Consider the following 23773-nt stretch of genomic DNA (forward strand, 5'->3'; position numbering starts at 1 on the left):
TTAAGTTCTTGTAACATGGCAAGCATAATTGAAGGTCCTTCTGGTTAGGAATAGAGCCTTTTTAATTTATAAAAATGTATGTAAAAAATAAATGACTGAAATGTGGTCAATTGGCCTATTTAAGACTCAATTGCAAAACAAATACGAGGCATTAGGCATTAGACATCAACTGCTTATGGATTTGCACGCAAAATTACGTTTTATTTAAAACTAAACTAATCAAATGTTCGTTATTGACTACACAAGTGAACTAGGAGTGTCTCAGTTTCCAGGTAACCACAGGCAGGTGACTCTTGTGTTTGTATTGCAGCAGAGCCAATTATTTACAGCATCCACCCGACTGCCCTGCCTTCCATAAACGGCCTTCATGAGCATCTGCAGCCACTAGTGTCTGAACCAGTTTAAGAAGCAACGTGCAGGTCAAAATGGAGTATTATCATAGCAGTGCACCGCTAGATGACACAGCAGATTTGCCTCTCTTACTTCACTTGCTCTGTGGAAGCCACTACCTGCTTTACTGCTGGTCACATGGTCTGTGGTGTCATGACTGCGATTGAGTCACGTACACAAATTCCAGCCAAGCATAATATATCCTTCCACTTTGGTCATTGTTTCCCTAAATAACTTGTCAGTTGCACATAGCTTGATAGCTGAAATTAATGGCTGCCCCTCTCTCTCTTCCCTTACTGTTTATTTGACTACATGTAACAAGGGCACTGATGATGTCCTCAATAACAAGAGAAGACAACACTCTTCCACAGTACCTCTTCTTAACATAGACTAAAGCTATGAAATGTGACTGTGAGTCATAGCTTTTAACATCATATTAAAAACATATTGGGAGGGAATGTTACGTTAACCGAAGAGGAAGTAAATGTAAGAAAATGGGAAACACCCTCGATGACATATTCATGCACAACCAAAACATTCATGTAGGTGAAACCAAATACCAAGTGTTTCCTGATCAAATAGGCACGCCAAATGGATCAAGAAACAATGGCCATGCCTTTCCTCTCTCCCTCTGGTCACACCCTTTGTTTATAGTTTAATAATTGATGAAATCAGTCCAGTGAGCTTTGCTAGCCAGAGAGTGCAGTTTAGTCAGACACTGTAGGATGGCTCTCTTCTGAGATAGGAAATGGATTGGCTCTTATTACAAAACACAATGATAGGGTTGAATGCCCCCGCAGCCATACAATAATCAGATGAGTGCCTTTGCCTATCGTGTGGATGGCAGTAATTACTTTACAGCTGCCCTAGCAGGCAACATCTCACCATTTCCTCGTCTGCAAACAACATGCAAAGCTCCCGGCGTCTGGCAATTAAATAATGAAAAACTGTTAAACAAGTTTTACAAGGCGGAATTTCAAAGGTTATTGTTGACCTTGTAAACGGCCGATGACAAAACAGATCTGACATTTCTGGAGGAAATAGAGCTTTCAGGCTGTTTTGGGTTTTACTCCACTATGATAGTTAGTTGATGATTAACCTTCAATTAAATTCAATCAATAAACCAAGCTGTTTCTAACCTTTCTCAATGTCACAAATTGCATGGAAAGACTAAAAATCATCATTGCGTCAATTTCTCAATTCATTTTGACTTCCCCAGCCTATCAAAGCACTTAGCCACAAGCACATGTGTTTCTCCTTAATGTTCATCTTTTTATAGAACAACATTTGGGGAAACATGCGGCTTTCTTGCTGAGAATAAAATGATGACTGCATGACGTCAGTTTTAGTTTATATATAAAACAGACATTTACTGGGGTCTTCAGACTCAAACTGAGTGTGTGTGTCTTATGTGGAACACTTTAGGTTTACTGATATGTCATGAATTTAAAAAAAAAAAAAAGTTTAATAGAAGATCATTTGAGTCTTTTAAGTCATCTGAAACAATGACCCCAAATCAATGCAACATTGTATCTGAACACATTTGTCACATTTTATTTGATTTGATTCCACCTTCAGTTTATTTATTGTATGAACATGCAGAAGTTTTTTTTATTTTATTTTTACAACGTTCACATCATATACTCAAATAAACGTATAATAAAGAGGTGTATCCTACGTGTACAATGCTGCATTGATTTGTAGGTCACATGACATGGAAGCTTGTGAAAAGAATATGAAGGGTTTTCATTCAATTAAAAAGGGTTAAGAAAAGGCTGAAGACATGCTTATCCTGTATAAATGTTTTTTTATAGAGCTTTTAACAACAAAAGCAACACTGATGAAGAAAGTTTAACACGTACACAATGCACATACACAGTACACTACGTATTAGTACAATATTATATTATTCGTTACCATTTGGGTCACAAGTAGAAACTATAGTACATCAACTTTGAAAGCAATTGAACAACACAGCTTATTTAATGCTAATGTGGCTTCTCGATGCAATCACAGAAACCCAAAGTGAAATTCTTTTTTTTATAATTTAATGGCAGTATGAGTATTTGTTATATGTGTCTACTGTTGTGGATGGGTGTCCTCAGGCTGGGTCACCACAGAGCCGGGTGAAACCCCACCAGTGGAGCAGAAGCATTTCCGCACACTGAGTGTCAAAGTATCCTAGTTTGTGCAGAAAGGATTCTGTTAGACTGATGGGGTGCAGGCAGCTGGTCAGACTGTGGATGTTTCTAGAAGATGCTTTATCCTCTTTTCCTTTTACTTAGTCAGGTTCTTCACATACTCCAGTTCCTTCACTGGTTTCCACTGCTGATTGATGGTGATGAGCTGCAGCAAAATGTCAGAAACCATAATTAGGCTTTACCTGACTCAGCTCAAAGCGGCAATAATCCCATTAGTGGCTTCAGCGTGATTCAACATGTGTGAAAACATAAACCTTAATCTGATGCAAAAGCAGGCTGGTACTAGTTTGATAATATTCCTTCCTCAGTGACTCAGCAGTTTGTAGATGCAAGTTAGAAGATCATGCTTGTCTTACGTGCCAGAAATAATAAATAAGGGTTAACTACAACCATTTAAACCTTGTGAAATAATATATAAAATATAATAAAATACACATTATAAATGCTATTTAATATCTGGTATATTAGGGATACCTTTTGGGGTTTTGATGGGTCCACTCGTTCCCATGGTTCTGGATTTCTGGTCCTATTCAGACTAAAAAGAGTGAAGGAAATGCTGTATCATTAAGTATTGATTATATGCCAGACGCTGATATTTAAGTGTGATCTAAGAATACAAACATTAAAAAGTTAAGTGCAATTTAAAGCCCTTAATATTTAAAAATGTTTTAAAGGTTTGTTGGGCCAGATTAGCCTTTATCGGAGATGACAGGGTTGAAAGGGGGAGACAGAGGGGATGACATGCGTACATGGTTCCAGGCCGAATTCGAACCTGGGTAAAGCCTGGGTACAGAGTGGATAATCATTCTGAAAATGAAAGTGACACTCACATAACATCAGGTTTAGTAAAGAGAAAGTAGAGAGCAGCCGAGGTGGCTCCTGCTGCAGCAAAAGCCATGAAACCTATCAGAGGGATCAGCTGAAATACAGGAAAACATTTATTTTTTTGTTGAACCATAATATTATAAATCCAATACCCACAATACAAAATCACTTAAGATAGTAAAGACCATCTCACCTCCTTTTTCTTTCTCAACATTTGGAAAAATCCAACCATTTTTTCTGATTTCTCAAATACCTAAAAAGAAATTGTATAATATTTCCACTTTAAAATTAAGCTTAAAGTCAATTCAGTAAACTAAAGTGTATATGTTGAAGAGGCAACTGTGTGGAAGGTCTCACCTGTTGTTGCTGAGAAGTCTCTGATGTCTTTAGCGCAGCATCCTGTGAGCCCGGCTGATGGAGGCTGGATGAGAGGTTGTACGAGGTGAAAGGCACGTAGACAGACAGCTTCCTGCTCTGAAATGCACAAGTGGAGTCCAATCCCTCAACGTATTGAATTTACTGATGATCAATATATTATGAGGGAGCAGTACCCCCTAGTGGCCACATTTGAGAACTGAAAGTCAATGGCTAGTGGGTATCTTTTTGTGCAGATTTCAAATATGTTTGCATTTTGAGTGCCTGTCGGTAAATAAATAACACACAAACAATAGAGGACTCCCAAAGGTCAAGTTTGACTTATTTTATTGCAAATGTATATCCATCTCTTTAATAATGCTTTGTATCAATGCAGAGGAAATAGTGGTTTGTCATCTGGGATGTTTTTGATATGACTGAATCTGCTGTGCAGTGAGAGAGGGCCTCATGTGGCCGAGGGACCGCAGGAAGTATGTGTGTTTGATGGTAGAAGCCTCCATGTTCTCCTCTTGTAGCGCCAACAGAGCAGCCTGGGAAAACAACAACAGTTTTCAGGCATTCTTCCTCTATCGGTTTATCCGTGTTAACACTTTGGACCATGATTACATTTTGTATTTTAGAATAATAAAGTTGTCCACATTACCTCTTTACATAGATTTTCCAAGTCAGCTCCAGAGTAAAGCTCTGTCTTTGCAGCCAGCTCCTCCAAACACACGTCAGCACACACAGGCATCGACTGTGTGCACACCCTCAGGATGCACAGACGAGCCTGGAGGCAGACAATGTTGAGTTTAGTTAAAGATTATCTTTTCTGGCTGATAGCTCCAGGAATTCGAGGTCTTACAGTGATGACATTACATGTGTGGAATCTGTGGAGTCTCAGCTTTAAATCGTATATCTTGTTTGTGCAGTTAAGATAGTAATAAGGGCATTTCTACCGTGTGTTGTGTGTAAAAAAGCGTTAGCATTAGTTAGCATTGTTTCGCTCAATGCTAATTCAAAGGCTTGGTATTACGCTTGTGTTTTTTCTAGCTACAATTGTTCTTATTGTCAGTTAGCGGAGTTTCTTACCTTTAAAAGGGTATGAAACATTAATAGTTTCATAAATGTTAAGAAGCCCTGAGACATGTGAGAGAAAAAAAACTGTGGGAGGGGTCCACTGGGGGGACCTTCGGGCTTAACTGGTAACAATGATTAATATTTGTAAAGGCTACAGGTGATCTTAAGATGCGTGAGCTATGCTTAGGGACCTACCAGTCAAGATTATTTGTGCGTAGGGGTGCATCATCTGGTGCCTGGTCCTGGGTCAGCCTGCCAGGTCTGAGGAGGGCGCTGTCTAAGCAGTCAGGTCTGTTTGTCGCCGCGACAACCATCACCTCTTTGTTGCACACTTCCTGGCACTCCAACTGTCAAAGAGCAAAAACAGCTTTTAGGATCAAGTGTTTACTAAATCACCTCATACTGAATATTATAAATATGTAACATTTCTGCTTTTACATGTGTAAAAACAACCAGAACTATATTTTGTATAATACATTATATAAAATGTTTTCAACAAGTTTCAAATCTAGAGAAATTGGTAATTTTAATGAACTCAACGGTCTGTTTAATTACCTGTAATTGTCCTGTATCCCCTTTGAAGCATTTTAGTGAGACACATTCGGTCGTACGGACTATATATTTGAAACAGATGGATTTTAATCATTGGAGGGGTCGACCTGAAGTTATGAAAGATACAAGCTGAGCAAATGTAAGCAAACAGCGTGAAATATTAAACTGAGCTATGAACAATGAACGAATCCTAACTGGGAGAACCTGACAGCAATTGATGACTTCAAACTCAATTTTTTATTCTTTTTTATTGAAAGACCTCTTGTGTCAGAAAATTAAATGTTGTGTATTTGAGCAACAGAAGGAGGAGTAAAAGCCTTGATGATATCGGACCTGTTTCTGCGTGCTATTCTCCTCCGCCCCCTCCGCCTGGAGGATCTTCTCCGTCCCTCTCCTCTCCAGCGTCTTCAGCCCAATCCCATCCATCTCATTGAGGAGCACGGACAGGAGGCGGGTCTGTACGCTGTTCGGTGTCTGATTGTTGGACCGTGAGCCAATCAGAGAGTCGATCTCATCAAGGAACAGGATACAGGGCGCACAGGCCCGGGCCTGGCGGAACAGCTGTGTGTGGGCAGCCAGGTTAAGGGGTGAATCATGAGGATACAAAAACAGCTGGGGATTTACAGACTGGAAAAAGAAAGTACCTGCGCCAAAGCCTTCTCTGAGTCTCCCACATACGGAGAGTAGAGGTCAGCACCACCGACTGACAAGAAGGCACAGTGAGTGGAGCCCGCTGCAGCCTTCACCAGCGTGGTCTTCGCACAGCCTGGAGGTCCATAGAGCAGAACGCCGCGGGGCCGACACAGACCCAGGCGAACAAACGCCTCTGGGTATAACATCGGCCACTCAATACTCTTTGATGTTCAGACACGAGAGAGTAGAGAGGGAGAGAATTACAATGACAGATATTTTCCTTTACCAGTCAACAAATGCTTTGTGTTTTGCGTTGAAAGAAATCAGGCGTTTATTTACCTGTTTTAGTTTGAGTTTGACCTCATCCAGGCCTCCTATCTGATCCCAGGACAGCGGACACAGCTCCGTCCTGCCAAGGCTGCCCCGCAGGCAGGAGGGCCCCACCGCCTTCAGGGCCTCCTGGAAGTGCTGCATCCCCACCACCTGCTCTCCTGAACTCTACAGACAATATTAACAAAGCAAAACAATTCAGAAAGGTCATTCATGTCTTTTACGCAATAGAGGGTTTAAAGCATTTTTAAATGCAATATATATTATTTACCATGATAATCTGTATCATTATCAATTCTACTAGACTTTTAATTTAGGTAAACTCATTTGGCGCGAGAGAAGGAGAACGCGGTTTGACCAAATTCTGTACAGATTGAGCGGTATGGAGATGTTCTTCTGTCAAAAGAGTCCTGGGTACATATAGGATGACTGTGCAAAAGCATTTTAAGGTTTATAAAGTACTATTACCATATTTCAGTCAAAGTGAAAGTCAACTTTATTATCAATTTGCACTGTAGTGGGCCTAAAATATTGTTTCCTGTTCAGCCTTATATATAAAATAAAACGAGTGAAACAACTAAATATGATTACAAGTCATTCAAGACACATTTCAGGCATACTGTAAAACAATGCTGCGTGATTATTCTCTGTATCAAACAATGTTATGGGCCTAATAAGGAAAAGCCATCATAGTTATTCATCTATTAAGCGCTACTGTTGAAGCTTCCAAACTACCTCAAATCTCTTCTTTCAATAAAATATAGCAAACAAAGTCTACTATACAGAAACTCCTTAACTTTAGATATCCCAAATGTATACACTAATGCAGTGCTTCTCAAAGTGTGGTCCGTGAGTATATTGGTAACATTTCACATTTGAAATAAATAAATACATTTAGGTTTTCCGCACTCTCGCGGGAATATCTCCGCAATGGAGCGAGATTAAGTTTCACTTTCGATTGCATGATATAGCCCAGCGCAACACCTTCATCACACATGTTGCCACTTGTTTGTACCATTTTCAGGCGATTTGTGATCTGTTCTAGAAAAACGATGTAATTTTGGATATTTGTGGAGTTAGGTGGTCCACGAGTGTTTTTTTATTGGTTAAGTGGTCCTTGGTATGAAAAAGTTTGAGAAACACCGCACTAATGCATGCATCTTTTAAATGGAATTAACTGCAAACAAGGAGTTATGTTGTTTCTGTTTTTTTTTTTATCTCAGGCCCTACTTACACAATTTGAATATCAATGATGCCTGACTAAATACAAATAAAATTATAAAGTACCTTTGAGTTTTCTCGTATAGCATGCATGGCAGCCTCTCTGCACAGGGCGCTGAGGTCCGCTCCGACGTAGCCTGTAGTTCTCTGAGCGAGCTCTGCCATGTCCACACTGGGACTCACGGGCATCCTCGCACTCAGAACGGACAAGATGGCCTCTCTCTGCTGCAGGGTGGGAGCTCCAATGATGACCTGGATGAAAGATGTACACATTTAGAACCTCAATTTACATTTATAATGCTGTATCAGGTTGAGCATATTATCATCTGCACCTCTCTGTCAAATCTTCCAGGCCTGCGCAGGGCCGGGTCCAAGCTGTCCGGGCGGTTAGTGGCTCCGATGATGAGGAAGCGATCCGATTGGTTCATCCCGTCCATCAGTGTGAGGAGCTGAGCCACCAGCCGGTTCTCCGGAGCTGACGAGCCGGTCCTCTTCGGACACAGAGAGTCCAACTCATCCAGGAACAGCACACACGGACCCTCTTCAGCTGCTGATCGAGCCCGCTCAAACACAGCTCGCAACTTCTCCTCACTCTCCCCCGGACGCGATCCCACCACCTGCAATCATTATTAGATAAACACATTAGAAGAAGAACAATATGTATTAATGCAACACATTCACAATGCTTTACAAAATATATATAGGTAAGTGAGTTTATTTTGAAGTGTAATCTCAATTTGGATAATTTGAATCTTTATTGGTTAAAAGTATTATCACAATCTATTATCTAAAATGTACAATAACATCGACAGGAACAATTCCTTGTTACATATCATTCAAAAATATTTAATTTGAAAGAACGCTGCTTTGTAATTTGGCCTTTTTTGCTTGAGAATTAAGTATTTTTAGAACAACATTCTTTACTATAATAGTTTAAAATGTTGTGGATGATTTCTGTCAAGGAGATGTATAACTGGAGAGGTGGGTTGGCATTATTTTTTCCATAAGAAGATATCGGCATTTTCATTAGTTTTTAGATTTTTTTTATTGAAGACTTTTCTAAAATATTTCCTTTATATTTAATGGCTGAAAAGTCAAAACACACGCAGAGTCACAGGTCTGAATTGTGCTGCAGGTAACAACAATTAGAGCTTTAAAGAATTGAACACAATAACTTAATGTAAACACAGAGCATGTGGTAGAATGTCATTGATAGTATATGTTACCTCTGGCCCTCTGACCACAACCAGGCTGGCTCCCACTTCCCCCACCACTTTGCGGACCAGCAGGGTCTTGCCCACACCCGGAGGCCCCTGGAGGAGTACACCTCTGGGACAAGACACCCCGAGAGAGTTCAGGGTGGCCGGATAGAGCAGGGGCAGCTGCAGCATCTCTCTCAGGGAGGCACTCACCTACAATACAGTGAAACATATGTAGGAGGGGAAACACAACAATGATGTCACTACATGAAATGTATGCTGACCTCGTCCAGACCCCCCACTGGGACAGTATGATGGCCCTGCAGCTGACTCCAGTAATGCCGGACTGTCTGGATGCCAGTTATCTCCAAACCAGTTTTGGAGGTGATCAATCCAGCACTGGAAGATTCCAGATCGATGCTTTCGATAACAACATATCTAATCTCTGTGTCAAAATCCATTAGGTTTATCACATGCTTATTGTGGACATACACCCCTTTCAGCATGTCTTTCACAAGCTCGTGAACAAGGCGGGGAGGTGTGTGTTTCTTGAAGTCAACACTCTGGACCACCACCGTTATCTTCACATGTTTCAGTTTGGGGCAGGGCACAGGTGTGAGCTGGCCAGGGTCCAGGCAGAGCTGAGAGGGTGGGTAAAATATCAGATTTGGAGAGGAACATTTGAGGTCCATCTGCAGGAAGCCTTCTGCCAGGTCAGCCCGGGGCCAGGCGGTGCACAGACAGCTCCCCCCGGGAACAGAGACCAGCAGCGGGGAGCCCAGACCCAGACCCAGCGCTGACATCAAGCCTGGACCCAGCCTGCATCTCTGAGAGCCCCGGTCCGATGAATCCACTGACAGCAGCCTCAGAGACATCAGTGTCCAACAGTAGCCTCACTGACAGGAAAATAAAGAAAGGCAAGCAGAAAACGCTACTTCTGTATCACAGTGACACACGCAGGAATGGAGATAGTGCCACAAGTTTAAACTTTAGCTAGGTTACGTATGCTACTAGCTGTTAGCTACAACCTCATTCTTAAGCTCGCTGCGTGTGTGCTTTTAAATAGCCTACTGTTAGTTAGTTAAATACCAGAGAATGTGTGGCACGACGAAATGATGGCAAAAATGATATCGGCGTCATCCATGAAACAGACCGAACAATGTTTACAAAACCCATGTGGTGTTTCAAAAATGATGGCCAACAAAAACGTTACCCTGCGCGAAACTGCGGAAGCTGTCTTCCGCTTAAAAAATCAAGCTTAATATTGATATTTATTTAAAAAGGAAACATATTGTTGTTAGTTTCATGAGTCAAATTGTTATAACCATTACCACATAATACTGTCAAATAACACAAATACTTAATATGTAGGCTAGCTACACTCACTAAAGTTATACGTTTTTCAGGGCGACATTTTTGGAAGCTTTCATCCTTTTGTGTCTTTGTTTTTTTCAGTCTGTTTTTTATTATTTAACTTATACTTGCAATAAACAAGACGGTTGAATCATTGTCATAGTCTAATGTTAAGCCCTCAAGTGCCAACCTTTATTTTAGTATGTTTATTGCTCAATCAGTGTATTGAACATGTTTTGAAAATGTGCCATGTTGGAAATACAATCTTAATTATAATAGCCATTAAAAACCACAACAACAACAATAATAATAATTTAAAAGATATTGTTTAATATTTAAAAGAAACAAAAACAGACAGGAAATAGTCATAGTCGTTCAGCAATAAAGTGTAACAACTGTCTCTGGCGCTCTGGCGTCACCCTGCGTCAAGAAAATATAAATGCAGCAAATGTAGAACAACTAAATAAACATGTTACATTTATATTTCTCGCTTATATGTACCTGTAACCGCAACATCATTCTGTTTTATTTGAGAGCTGCTTAAAAAGTGAGAGGGGCTATCGCAATATGTATGTATGCATGCTGCATGCCATTACAAAGTACAGTTACCACCAGGACTATTTGATTGTGATACACATGTTAATCCAGTCTTTAATTCGCAGGTAGTCTCGCAGCGCCCGCTGGGAGTTTATCTGCTCAGCGGTGGTCACATGACTTACTATTTATACATAAATAAATAGTTCTGCACTGATATCGAAACTGCGGAAGGGCGTCCTGCGAGCAGAAGAGGGGGATTTTGTGTAGGACGTCTCACAGGTGACCCCTGCTGCTGCGGAAGGAGTTGCCCTTTCTGGAGATCTGAAAGGCAAGTCTGGCCATTATAAAGCAATCAACTACTCTACACTTTCTGAGTGAAATAGTTTAAGATGAAGGATGAAGGACACTGGTTGACTTTGTAATTTAGTGAAATATGGAACATTCTTTTGCTACCCACAAATAAAAACACAAATCAGAGTATTACACATTTCTACACTTTCATTTATTTTTTGGTGATTTTCAGTTTTTTTTAAAAGACCACAAAAATAAAAGGCCTACTGTTTTCACAGTAGGCCTATTGTTATGTAGGGTTGATGTGAAGGTGTGAGGGTGTGTGTCTGAGTCCTGAGCTGTCCCCCCCTAACCTCACAGCATTTAATCTGATTTCTCTGTTCTCTCTGCTTCTGCTTACAACAACCAGGCCAGACTTGGCCCAGTTGGCCCTGTACCATCATAATTCCAGATCTCGCGAACAAGTCCGTGATGTGTAATCAACCCTGGGCCCTTGGTGTGTGTGTGTGTGTCTCGTGTCCTGTAGAGCTGAAATGTCACTTTGCTCTCAGTAGGCCTCGCAGCACAGACGGCCTGACTTTGACTTTGGGGCTCAGGAACTACTTTTTTGGGGGGGATTATAATGTGCTGTTTTATTTGACAGCAAAAGCAGAAGTAGTGTTTACTGACCTCTGTTTGGTTGTGTTCATCTTCAAGAGCAAGAGGGAGTCTCAGGGCCGACGCTCAGTGGCCATGTCGTCCCTACTGCGCTGCATCTCCAGCTCTTCTGTCGCTTTGCTTCATAAAGGGGTCCGTCAGAGGATTCCTAGAAGCAGGCATTTCAGGACCTACCCTGTGTTAAGGGACCAAGAAGCCTCCAGAGGTAGGAAATGCACATCTGTCTGCTTAACCTTTCAATCTTTTTCAAGATGACAGCTCAGGTCTGCATGCTGTCTTTTGGTTTGGATTCCCTCTGTTTTTGAGTTGAGGAATTAGAGTTCACTTAAGGATATTATTATCTGGCAAGAAGAGTGGAAAACTCCACAGATCATGAACTGTTTGCAACAGGTTGCTAGAGATCTTCCATAAATAGGGAGAGCTGTAGTGAAGTGAGACTGAGGCTATGCTTACTGTACTCTGAGAGCAGAGCTGCTAACATGTGAGACCATGTAAGAGGTCAGTTAAAGGTGACACGTAAACCTTTTACTCCTGTCCAACATTATGTTCACAGACCATTGTTTTTGGAGTCTGTTTTCCGGGCAGATGTCACAGAGTGTTTGTGAGAGTTTTGCTAGTTACTGAGTGCTTTTAAGTTTGAATTGTGAATGTGTCAGTGTGGGAGTGCAGGCCTCTCTGCGTGTGGTGGCTCCGAGCCAATCACCTGCTAATAATGTCTCCATGATGGCGGGGTCACTGTGGTGTAGAAAAAATGTGTAACCCGACACTGTTCCAGGCCACACAATCTCTCTACACGCATGCTCTCTTGTGTTAAAAAAACCCAAAAGGTCTCCTTTTTTTTTAATAATCATTTTATATAGTGATATTGATTTCTGTGTATAAAGCTGTGTATACATTTTTTTAAGAAAGATCTGTTAAGAGCTTTTTATGCTCTGCAGACTCAACTTTCAGCTGCTCTGTGTGTTCAGGTGTGCTCTACAAGGACCTGGTGGTTGGGGTTCCTAAGGAGACCCTACAGAACGAACGCCGCGTGGCGTTGTCTCCTGCGGGGGTGGAGGCTCTGGTGAAACAAGGCTTTAATGTGCAGGTGGAGAGTGGAGCTGGAGAGGAATCCAAGTTCTCTGATCAGCATTACAGAGATGCAGGAGCCACCATCACTGACGTCAACGGAGCCCTAGGCTCAGACTTGGTTCTCAAGGTTTGAACATATCTGCTATTTAGTCACCTTATAGGCCTAAGCACCATTCTTTGTGTAGGTTGTCTGAGTCAGGATATTGCTAAATTTCTGTAGGTTCGAGCCCCCAGTTTGACTGAGGCAGACCTCCTGAAGCCTAACTCCACCTTGGTGAGCTTCATCTATCCGGCACAGAACCCAGAGCTGATGATGAAGCTGTCAGAGAGGCAGAGCAACGTGCTGGCCATGGACCAGGTGCCCAGAGTCACCATCGCACAGGGCTATGACGCTCTCAGCTCCATGGCTAACATCGCTGGGTAAACTCTCACTGAACCAAGCGTCTTTGAGCATTAGGAAAAGCGCTATCAAAATCCCATGTATTATATATTTGTAGCTGCTCAGAAATGTTTATTTAAAGTGAATGTGACTTTAATGTGTTTTAGGTACAAGGCTGTGGTTCTGGCTTCCAACCACTTTGGCAGGTTCTTTACTGGTCAGATCACAGCTGCAGGAAAAGTCCCCCCCGCTAAGGTATCTTCATATATGTTTGTCCTCTCTGAGTTTATTTTCATATGTGTTCACATTTTACAGTATGTATCATGTTTTCATATGGATTATCTTCGTGGTAATTATATTTCCTAAGGTTTCTTTCATTTTTTTTCTCTTGTTGAAAGGGTAGTTTGGGGATTTTATTTTATTCTTATCCGGAGCAAGGGTTGAAAAGGACGGAGGGTGTCGGATGCTTTACAGATTGTAAAACCCCCTGAAGCAATTGTGTTGGTCATTTTGTTGGCCTATACGTTGGGCAATTGCAATACAATTGACTTATTATGCAGGTCAACATCGCCCTTTACATTAAAGTTCAATGCAAAGGGTCCACACCTTCCATAATAATGATTCGGCTGTACATAGGTCCTTGTTATTGGAGGTGGAGTGGCTGGTCTGGCAGCAGCAGGTGCAGCCAAGTCGATGGGAGCCATTGTCAGAGGGTTTGACACCAGGTATCAGAAAATAATAATTAATAATAATTTCGTACTCTGTTATGATGGGTGGGATGATCATGTCTTTGATAATAATCGGACTGTTTGTCGACCGCCAGGCCAGCAGCCCTGGAGCAGTTCAAATCGTTTGGGGCAGAGCCTTTGGAGGTAGACATGAAAGAGTCTGGCGATGGGGTTGGAGGTTACGCCAAAGAGATGTCCAAGGAGTTCATTGAAGCCGAGATGGCACTTTTTGCCAAGCAGTGTAAAGAGGTCGACATCGTCATCAGCACTGCCCTGATTCCAGGTCAGTCTCATTCACTCCATTGTTCTATATCTTTAAGTGTTTGAAGCAGATGAACCATAATTGATTGCATGGTAACAATGAGCCAGTGTGGTGAATTTACTGATAATTCAACCCAACTGTTGGTGTGCAGAACTTGATAAACAAGCCATAACAACTCAATAAGTCCTTTTTGATGCATATCTGAATATGTTGACCGCCCCCTTGTGGAAAAAAAAGAAAATATACATGCAGCTTTGATGTGGATTTACTGACCTCTGACTATCCCTAGATTAAAAGATATTATGAACACCTGTCCCTGTGTTTCCTGTTTCCATGCAGGAAAGAGAGCTCCCATTCTGATCAAGAAAGAGTTTGTGGAGTCGATGAAGGACGGCTCTGTGGTGGTGGATATGGCCTCAGAGGCAGGGGGCAACATTGAAACCACCAGGCCTGGAGAGCTGTACGTTTACAAGGTGAGATTTCCGCAAAGCCAGCAGACTTTGATAGATAACATAAATGCCTTAGAAGCCTGTCTTTATGTAAAAAATAATATTTTTGTATCTTTTAATAACTAGGGAGTAACTCACATTGGCTACACAGACCTGCCCAGCCGCATGGCAACCCAGGCCAGCACTCTGTATTCAAACAACGTGCTAAAGCTGCTGAAGGCCATAAGCCCAGACAAGGAATACTTCCACTATGTTCCCAAAGATGAATTTGACTATGGAACAATTGACCATGTCATCCGTGGGACTCTTGTTATGAAGGTAGGTTTTCATTTGTTATAACTGTCCTCCCTTTCTGAATCAGACCCTGTCATGTGTTTTTACTGCTCCAAATTAGTACTAGAAAACCCAATCCCAGCTGGGAACAGCTGGGATTGGATCCCAGCCAGAATGTTCTAAAGGTTTCAAAATATACTTTTCCAGGAATGTTGGCTTTTGACAAATTGTTTATGGCAGAGAAGGCATGCAACCTCAATAGGACATATCAGTTTACTCATTTTTAAACTAAGCATTATTCAGACTCCTTAAAAGAGAATTTGTATTTCAAAACCTAACTGGTTCATGATTGCTGTTTGTTCAGTGTAATCTCCTTTGTGGTTCGTGAGTTTGTGTTTTGAACCATCCAGATCTGGCCTGGATGGTGGCTCCCACCATCCAGGCCAGATCTCCCACAATGCAGGACTCCAAGTCTTGATGTCTGGTTCTCACGCAAAACTCTGTGGACATCCTCTGTTTTCTCACACTGATACTCTTGTGTGTTTTACAATGTGCCCAGGAAGGGAAAGACATGTTCCCGGCCCCACTCCCTAAAACAGTCCCCCCACCCCCAGTGAAACAGAAAACAGCCGCAGAGCTGAAGGCAGAGAAAACAGCAGTGATCTCTCCCTTCAAACGCACCATGACCTCTGCTGGCGTCTACACTGCAGGTCAGACACAAACCCTCAGATACAAGCAGAAATATTCAGGCTAAATGTCAGCATCACTATGTTACTTAGCTTGGAATGTCCTGTATTCTCAAATGGTAAGACATTTTTTATCTTATCAATTCTTACCATGATGTTACATTTTGCTAGCCAGTATGTAGCAGATTCAAACAGAGCTAAAACAATGTATTTATTGAAAAACTGATTATCCATCTATATTGATGATAGTTTAGTAGAATTTAAAGCAAACGTGCAAAATAATTCATACAAAAAAGCAATCTTAAGACATTCCCATCGACCTGAAAAGGCTGTCATGGGAATATAACTTTCAGTATTTGATGATGTCTTATCATTTATTATAATAAAAGAAAAGCATGGTCTAAACGATTAGACCATGCTTTCAAATCTCTATGCCTTTTATCTCTTTCTCAGAGTTTTACTATCCATTAAAACAGAAAGGCCAAGAAAAGATTGATAAAGAAAGATATGCACATGTGTTGGTAATAAACCTGTAAGTTGCAGCCATAGTTCAACAATATCACATTTGAAAAGTTTTAGCCTGTTTACATTTCTCAAAAAAAAGAATATTCCTCAGAGTCTTAATGGAGCATTTGAATCCAGACCTTCCGTTATAATTGGAAGACATTTTTTGTTCAGTATGACATGCAAGTTCAGCTCTTTGAAGTTTTAGAGAAAAATATGAAACATCACGCTCACATAACCTTTTATGGAAATAGAGCTGTTTTTATTATTCCATTATTCCATTATTCCATTATTCCATTATTCCATTGCTCGAAGGGTGAAAATAGACTGAAAAATACATCTGCATGTTTTTCCCACTACATCATTATGGAAACATAACAACAACGCTGCTGTGTTCTCTCTGCAGGTGTTTCCACCTGTCTGGCTCTGGGCATCGTTTCCCCCAACGCAGCCTTCAGTCAGATGGTCACCACCTTCGGCTTGGCTGGGCTTGTGGGATACCACACTGTGTGGGGCGTGAGCTCCGCTCTGCACTCACCCCTCATGTCTGTTACCAACGCCATCTCAGGTCAGAGTCAAAATAATTTGGTTTTGTCCAAATTTAAAGATGTTCTTCTGATGGTCTAAACCTGTTTCAATTTGTTTTTGCATCCGTCTGTCCTCTCTGGCAGGTCTGACAGCTGTTGGAGGTCTGGTGCTGATGGGTGGGGGTCTCACACCCTCCTCCGTGCCCGAGAGTCTCGCTCTTGCTGCTGCCTTCGTTTCCTCCATCAACATGGCCGGTCTGACATTCAGCACTAAAACACAGAAATAAAAACTGAACAATCATTGCCAGATCAAATGAAAACCAATTCATTTTCCTTCTTCGTATATGCAGGTGGTTTCCTGATCACACAGAGGATGTTGGACATGTTCAAGCGTCCCACTGACCCTCCTGAGTACAACTACCTGTACCTGCTGCCTGGGGCTGTGTTTGTTGGGGGATATGGAGCCTCGGTGACTGCTGGATACAACATCGAGCAGGTTTCTGGAATATACTAAGAATACAACAAAGATATTTAAACAACCAGTATTAAAAGGTCCAGTGTGTAGGATTTAGGGGTCTATTAGCAGACATATAATATGATGTGCAAGACTATGATTTCAGCGACATATTATCACCTGAAACTAAGAATGCTTTTATGGTTTTATTTAGGCCACAATCGCCTTTTTAAGTAAAACAGAACTAGTAAAACTTGTCAGAAGTAAGTGCTACTTAAGATGACTGTGGCTGTGTTCACAGTGGGGACATCAAATTCATTCTAAAAATAACAATTATGTTAAACCAAATAACTCAGGTTAAGGCAAGTCATATAATTTAATGTTTATGTTAATAGACTGATGTACGAATGTAACTGTAAGTTATGTTAATTATATTTTTCTATTTTGCCAATAAACACTGTCAGGGGTTGAGATCATAGATTGTATATATACTTAATAACAGTCTATGGTTCAGACTGAACCAGCCCTTGAGCAGCAGTGGTCGATTGCTCTACCTTCTCTACAATGAAGTCATAAATGTGTTGTTTTCTCCCCTCAGATGATGTACCTGGGCTCAGGCTTGTGTTGTGTCGGAGCGCTGGCAGGCCTCTCTGCGCAGCGCACCAGTCGCTTGGGAAACACCCTGGGCATGATGGGAGTGGCAGGGGGCATCGCTGCCACCCTGGGTGCCCTGAAGCCCTCCCCAGAGCTGCTGTCCCAGATGTCTCTGGCCATGGCCAGTGGGGGGACCCTGGGTAGGAAGCTTCCTGCGTTTAGAGAATCTACAATTGTGATACGCATGCTGATATACCTGCTTCCTAAAAGCCTAATCTGGCACTGATTAAGTCAGTTGCAGCATAGAACAGATATTTTGGTCGTTCACTATCCAAAGCCCCTAGGAAGCATGCTAAGAAGTATTGGTAAGGGCGATAACTTCCAAAGAGGCCTCTCTGGGTTTCAGTCTCCAAAAGAAACAAAATTAATAAGGCTCGTGCATTGGCTCTTTTTGAAATTCAACAGTTTGTTTGGAAAACCACAAGACCACCATGAATGAGTTACATCTTATTAACTTTGCATGCGACTCCTCCAGTCTTTGAAGAGTGTGAATTTTTCGCTAATTCACAACAGAACATTAATCATCCTGTCCAGATACGGAGATGAGTGGATTTCGTCATCATGTGTGAACAACAGTTAGAAGCAATTAGAGAAAGCAGGATGATAAATGATGTTTTAATCAACATGCTCACACAGACAGCGGAGCATGAGGGTTTACTTAATGTTAAATTAGACACCCATGCTGGCTTTGAAGATCAGGCCCTGTTTGTTGGAGTAAAGTAATTGAAAGCAGGTGTTTACCTTTTAACTATGTTTTGTTTTACTTCATATTTTCTTAATCTTTGTATTCAAACAAAGCCGGTGTGCATGAGAAGTGTGATGTGCTTGACTTAGCCATATAAACTGTAGTAACTTAAAGAGATGTACTGATATCTGTTGTTTGTTGGGTCTTTATATCTCAGGTCTGACCATTGCCAAGCGTATTGAAATCACAGACTTGCCGCAGCTCGTGGCAGCCTTCCACAGCCTTGTGGGGCTGGCAGCTGTATTCACCTGCGTTGCCGAGTACATGATTGAGTTCCCCCACCTGGACACCCACCCTTCCGCCGGCGTACTCAAGACAGTCGCGTATATGGGCACATACATCGGAGGCGTCACATTTAGTGGCTCACTGGTAGCCTACGGCAAGCTTCAAGGTAACGGTTCTAAATGAAATACCTTTTCTGAAATGTTCTATTGTGCATTTGATCGATAGTCTGTACAGTATGTCCTGAAGGTCTGATCATTGTTCTTTATTTGACACAGACAGACTAATATCTAAATAAACACACTGAGCTTTTCGTCCTCTGGCACTGATTGACTCTTTCATCTAGTTAAAGCCGTAGATCCTCTGGTAAATCCAGGCCAGAGCCGGGGGGTGGGGGGGAGTTTGTGTCACTAATTTACATTGCAGTGCATCTGATCAAGAAGAACACATGAGAAGCTTTTTGGGTAATTTGCTATGGGTAGGAGGTTCATGGCTGTGGTTGGTGGAGGGCTATGGTCTGATTTGTAGATGGAGTTCAATAAGTTCGAAGACACTCAACCCTGTATTTACATGTTTTATCTTGTAAAACTCTTCCTTTTTAGCCTCACCAAAGATTGACAACTACCCCCTGCATTTAAAAAAAGTGTTTTTTGGGTTATAGGAATCCTGGACTCCTCCCCCCTGCATTTGCCAGGACGACACATGTTGAACGCCGGCCTGATGGCAGCGGCGATGGGAGGCATGGTGCCCTTCATGCTCAGTACCAGCTATGGTACTGGCATGGGCTGTCTAGTAGGAGTGTCCGGGCTTTCCACTATTATGGTGAGTCTCAATACTCCACTAAGCCGAGAGCATGTAAAGCAATAATATAATAAAATGACTAATGTATTGAAAAGTTTATTTCAGTAAAAATGTACATCATCAAATTATTCCAATGAAGTGATGTTTTTCCTATCTTTGAATATGCTGGAATGTAACGCAATCTCTCTTTTAAACATATTGATTAAATAATATGTGTATTGAGAGCAGATGTCGGTACCTGATCAGTGACTCTGGAAGTAAGTAAACATTTCCTGATGATGAAATACTTGATAGGCGAGGATATAAATCCTTAAACTGTTGTTGCTGATTCCGATGAACCCTTTTGAATATTGCTGCATATCAAACGAGTGTTTTGTTATTGGCTTTAGTGGATTTTGACTAGCTCCTTGTTTTAATTCTACAAAACTATCTTCCCAACAGGGTGTCACCCTGACGGCAGCCATCGGGGGTGCTGACATGCCTGTGGTCATCACCGTGTTGAACAGCTACTCTGGATGGGCGCTCTGTGCTGAAGGCTTCCTGCTGGACAACAATCTGATGACGATCGTGGGCGCTCTGATTGGCTCCTCCGGTGCCATCCTCTCCTACATCATGTGTGTGGTGAGTAGACGCACATGTATCCAGTCACATGTGTGAACCTGCACAGTTACCTGAGCTTAGTGTCCTCTTCTCTCCTAAGGCTATGAACCGCTCCCTGCCCAATGTGATCCTGGGTGGGTACGGCACCACCTCCACCGCGGGGGGGAAGCCAATGGAGATTGTTGGCACTCACACTGAGATCAACCTGGACCAGACCATTGAAATAGTGAAAGAAGCCAGCAGCATCATCATCACACCAGGTACACACAGTACACACAACACAAGACGTTGGTGAGTTCACTGGGTGATTATAATGAATTTTGTGGCTACAATTTACATATTGGCTCACCTGCTAAGGGGGGGGGGGGGGGGGGGGGGGGGGGGGGGGGAAGCTAAAACAAAAACAAATTATATCTGCCAATATAAAGGATATATTTTTATAGGAGCCAGTGAACATGAAAAGAACATGTATGAATTATTGGCATCCCTGCATGTCTGTCAAAGGTAGAAAAAGAAAGGTGGCAAAAACAATGAACCAGAGCTATCAGAGAGCCAGTATACCCATGATTCAACTTGAATTAAATAGTCAAATGTACAGATTAAAATCTTATCCTCCAGCCCAAAGTGGAGACACTGCTGAAAAAGACCAGAGCCCTTTAGGAGAGATAGGTTTATAACAAGGTTTTGGGTTGAGATCAGAGACTAAGACTTTAAACCAGATTCTCTCGTGGATCCTCCTGTGCGCTCCAACTGCAGCTTTTCAGGCTGTCTGAATCAATAACCTCAACCATCACTTTCATTGGATTAATTTCATATGACAAAAAAAGGATCAAAACTGTTTTCGCAGCACATTTTGAAAGACTAGAAGAAATCACAAGGCTATAGAAAATGTCCGGGATCTAATACGGCAGTAATTAATTAAACTCAGAACATACATATTGAATCAGGGTAACCACAAGAGGGAGCAGTTTGCCCACAAATGATCCTGCAGCCACCTGGACCTGAGTGTCAGTATATGTTTATCATCAAATGGTAAAGTATGATACATTTGATTTTTTGGTGTTAGATGGGAACCATATCCTGATTTATTAAACAGACAAAGCCAGACTTGTATGACAACTGAGTTGTTGTCAACTGGCCTCATCAAGAGGAACCACTCGGGGAAAAAATTGAATACTTGGATTGCTGTTGTTTTCAAGTGGCTCCAAACCAATGCAAGGACAGATGTGTGGTCCAACATGTTGGTTCGATTACAGAAACAGTGAAAAGTCATAAGAGCTATTGATTCCAGACTCAAGATTTCTCCATGCGCTGTCAACAACAAAGCACGGCAGTGAGGAAACAGAAGGCTCCGGTTGTCTGGGGAATTAGAAGATACGGGTTACGGGCCACTCGCTTCAAAACACTTGATTAAGGGTAATGCTGAACTCTACAAGGTACCTGACCACCAGGGTTACACAGAGGTTAGGTAGACCCAGGGAAAGAAGTTCTTTGCACGCAGGGGACCAAAAGCCACACCACACATGAGAATGGTTTCAGAAGAAAATGTCTCTCAGACTATTGAACCGCTATGATTAAACACAGAGAGGAGATGGTAGATGAGGACAGGGCGAAGGGGACAAAGGAAAGAATGAAGCGTAGAGGAATCATAGGGTTTATTGTTAGTGAATCCCTACTGTTCTTTCATTTAAAAAGGGTCATTTATTACAATGGGGCCATAAACAAAATGCAAATCCAGAATAAGAAATGCTATTGGATAATTGGCTCCATCAACAAGGTAAATGGAAGATTAGATTAGAATTACATTTGTGTATGCTATTGCATCTTAACTCTCTGTATGTTGTTTCCTGTCTGTTCTTAGGTTGGGGTCTGTGTGCAGCAAAGGCCCAGTACCCGATTGCAGACCTGGTGAAGATGCTGAAGGAACAGGGCAAGCGTGTCAGGTGAACATCTGCACCCATGATCATCTTTATATACAAAATGACTGCCAATGCTTCCCTTTGGTGGCTTTGCCCTGATAGAGATTTTATAAATTATTTTTACGAGCCAAAAACAAACTCCCTACCAACACCAGAAATGTGTATTTGCAGAATTTCCTGTTTGCAGTGGAAAAGTACTTTTCAAAGTTTACTACACAGTACTAACATAAAGTAAAAGGAGACAAGCTACCCATTTTATCACATTTACTATGTTCAGATTTGGCTTGATTATTTTAATATGACCAAACCTTATTCTTATATTCCACCAAATTTCAGAGAGAAATATTGTACTTTTCACCTACTTTATGTTGCAACTATAAATCATTTTTCATCACACTACCCAAAAATATATAAAGTAGTCAATAGTAGCTTTCCCTTTACCTGGCTAGATGATAAACATGCTACTTACTGTCTGGATCAGTAATAATCATTACAATACTTTCTTCAGTGAAATATCTTAATACAACACCACTGAATTAATAGTACAAATCTATCAATAAGTGTTGATGAGAAGTATAACTTGCTTCCATCTCGGACAGGTTTGGTATCCATCCCGTAGCCGGCCGTATGCCAGGCCAGCTGAACGTCCTCTTGGCTGAGGCTGGGGTTCCCTACGATGTGGTGCTGGAGATGGATGAGATCAATGACGACTTCGCAGGTACACTTTAGTTTTTTTTTACAGAGAGCTCCACATGATTGAGAATATTACGACATGAATTGTGTTAAAATAATCTCATCCTCCTTTCATTTGCACATGGAGCAGCCTTGTGTTGCTTCTTGATTTTTAGACATGTCATGTTATCAGGGCAACAGTCTTGTTTTCTTAGCAACCAGGCATGCAGTGTGAGACACATGGTTCTGTTTATGATAAGTGTGGTGCTGGGAAACCTAGTGACATTAGTGAGGACAAACGCGGAGCATTACTCAAGCATTTTTTCCATATATGTGTAAACGTCTGTGGCCCACAGAGACGGACTTGACACTTGTCATCGGAGCCAATGACACCGTGAACTCTGCAGCACAAGAAGATCCCAACTCCATAATTGCTGGAATGCCAGTTCTGGAGGTGTGGAAGTCCAAACAGGTTGGTCAACTTTTGATATGTATTGCAGTCCCAACATTATAACTGCACTTTTTTTCTGTGAATGTAAAAGTGACCATATCCACTCAAACTTTACTCCAGGTGATAGTGATGAAGCGTACCTTGGGCGTGGGCTACGCCGCAGTAGATAACCCCATCTTCTACAAGCCCAACACATCAATGTTACTGGGAGATGCCAAGAAGACGTGTGACAGCCTGCAAGCGAAGATCAGAGAGGCCTACTACTAAAGACCCCCCCATTAGCTTAGCATTATGGACAGTAGCTATCAAGTACAGAGACAGGTTGACAGATTCTCACTATAAGCTTTCAGGATATATATTTATGGATTTATGCAACAAATGTGATTTTATTACAAAGATAGCTAAATTCATAAGATGATTTTTTGAAAAATAAGGGACATAAATAACTCCGATTAACTACTGATTTGTAAATAAATAGTATTCAAATGTTTCTGATGTCAATTTCCTTGCCCATTACATTCTATATTTGAGTAGGGAACCAAACTCGCTTTAACTTTGATGGATTAAGGTGGAAGAGCATTACTTTTAGTTTTTATATCTCACACACAAGTGTCAAAAGCAAACTTCTGAATACATTTCCATGTTGAATTAAAGAATAGATCAAGACATAGCTTTTTCCCACCGGTTTATAAAATACCCTAAATTATGTGGATTTTATAGTTTACTATAATCCAGTTTATTGCAACTGCTATT

General features: G+C 41.5%; 3 protein-coding genes across 5 annotated transcripts; 1 reads left to right on the plus strand and 2 right to left on the minus strand.

Moving 5' to 3' along the window:
* Positions 1–1991: 1991 nt before the first annotated feature.
* cunh15orf48 (chromosome unknown C15orf48 homolog) lies at positions 1992–3900 on the minus strand. 2 transcript variants are annotated; one of them, XM_034221203.1, is made up of 5 exons: positions 3774–3900; positions 3610–3669; positions 3422–3510; positions 3066–3126; positions 1992–2736 (listed from the first exon to the last, which is right to left on the minus strand). In XM_034221203.1, exons 2-5 carry the CDS (start codon positions 3646–3648, stop codon positions 2668–2670), a joined length of 258 nt encoding a protein of 85 aa, XP_034077094.1. In that variant the 5' UTR covers positions 3649–3669; positions 3774–3900; the 3' UTR covers positions 1992–2667. The 2 variants fall into 2 exon arrangements, with proteins under 2 accessions (XP_034077094.1, XP_034077095.1); XM_034221204.1 differs by having other exon boundaries at positions 3610–3696; positions 3774–3886.
* A 189-nt stretch (positions 3901–4089) lies between these two features.
* spata5l1 (spermatogenesis associated 5-like 1) lies at positions 4090–9988 on the minus strand. Its single transcript, XM_034221210.1, has 10 exons — positions 9070–9988; positions 8813–8998; positions 7919–8203; positions 7653–7838; positions 6375–6533; positions 6047–6256; positions 5736–5963; positions 5095–5197; positions 4435–4577; positions 4090–4321 (listed from the first exon to the last, which is right to left on the minus strand). The coding sequence occupies exons 1-10, from the start codon at positions 9658–9660 to the stop codon at positions 4184–4186; spliced, it is 2229 nt and encodes a 742-aa protein (XP_034077101.1). The 5' UTR covers positions 9661–9988; the 3' UTR covers positions 4090–4183.
* Positions 9989–10830: 842 nt separating this feature from the next.
* LOC117549358 (NAD(P) transhydrogenase, mitochondrial-like) lies at positions 10831–23510 on the plus strand. 2 transcript variants are annotated; one of them, XM_034221206.1, is made up of 22 exons: positions 10831–11003; positions 11663–11828; positions 12592–12821; positions 12915–13114; positions 13241–13328; positions 13710–13798; positions 13897–14084; positions 14403–14536; positions 14639–14830; positions 15345–15495; positions 16382–16543; positions 16647–16757; positions 16853–16998; positions 17555–17750; positions 18513–18746; positions 19239–19399; positions 19820–19999; positions 20079–20238; positions 21840–21921; positions 22497–22615; positions 22926–23041; positions 23141–23510. In XM_034221206.1, the coding sequence occupies exons 2-22, from the start codon at positions 11699–11701 to the stop codon at positions 23285–23287; spliced, it is 3216 nt and encodes a 1071-aa protein (XP_034077097.1). In that variant the 5' UTR covers positions 10831–11003; positions 11663–11698; the 3' UTR covers positions 23288–23510. The 2 variants fall into 2 exon arrangements, with proteins under 2 accessions (XP_034077097.1, XP_034077096.1); XM_034221205.1 differs by lacking the exon at positions 10831–11003 and having other exon boundaries at positions 11424–11828.
* Positions 23511–23773: the final 263 nt, after the last annotated feature.

This window comes from Gymnodraco acuticeps, unplaced genomic scaffold (assembly GCF_902827175.1).
Source record: "Gymnodraco acuticeps unplaced genomic scaffold, fGymAcu1.1, whole genome shotgun sequence".
NCBI classification, from domain to species: Eukaryota; Metazoa; Chordata; class Actinopteri; order Perciformes; family Bathydraconidae; genus Gymnodraco; species Gymnodraco acuticeps.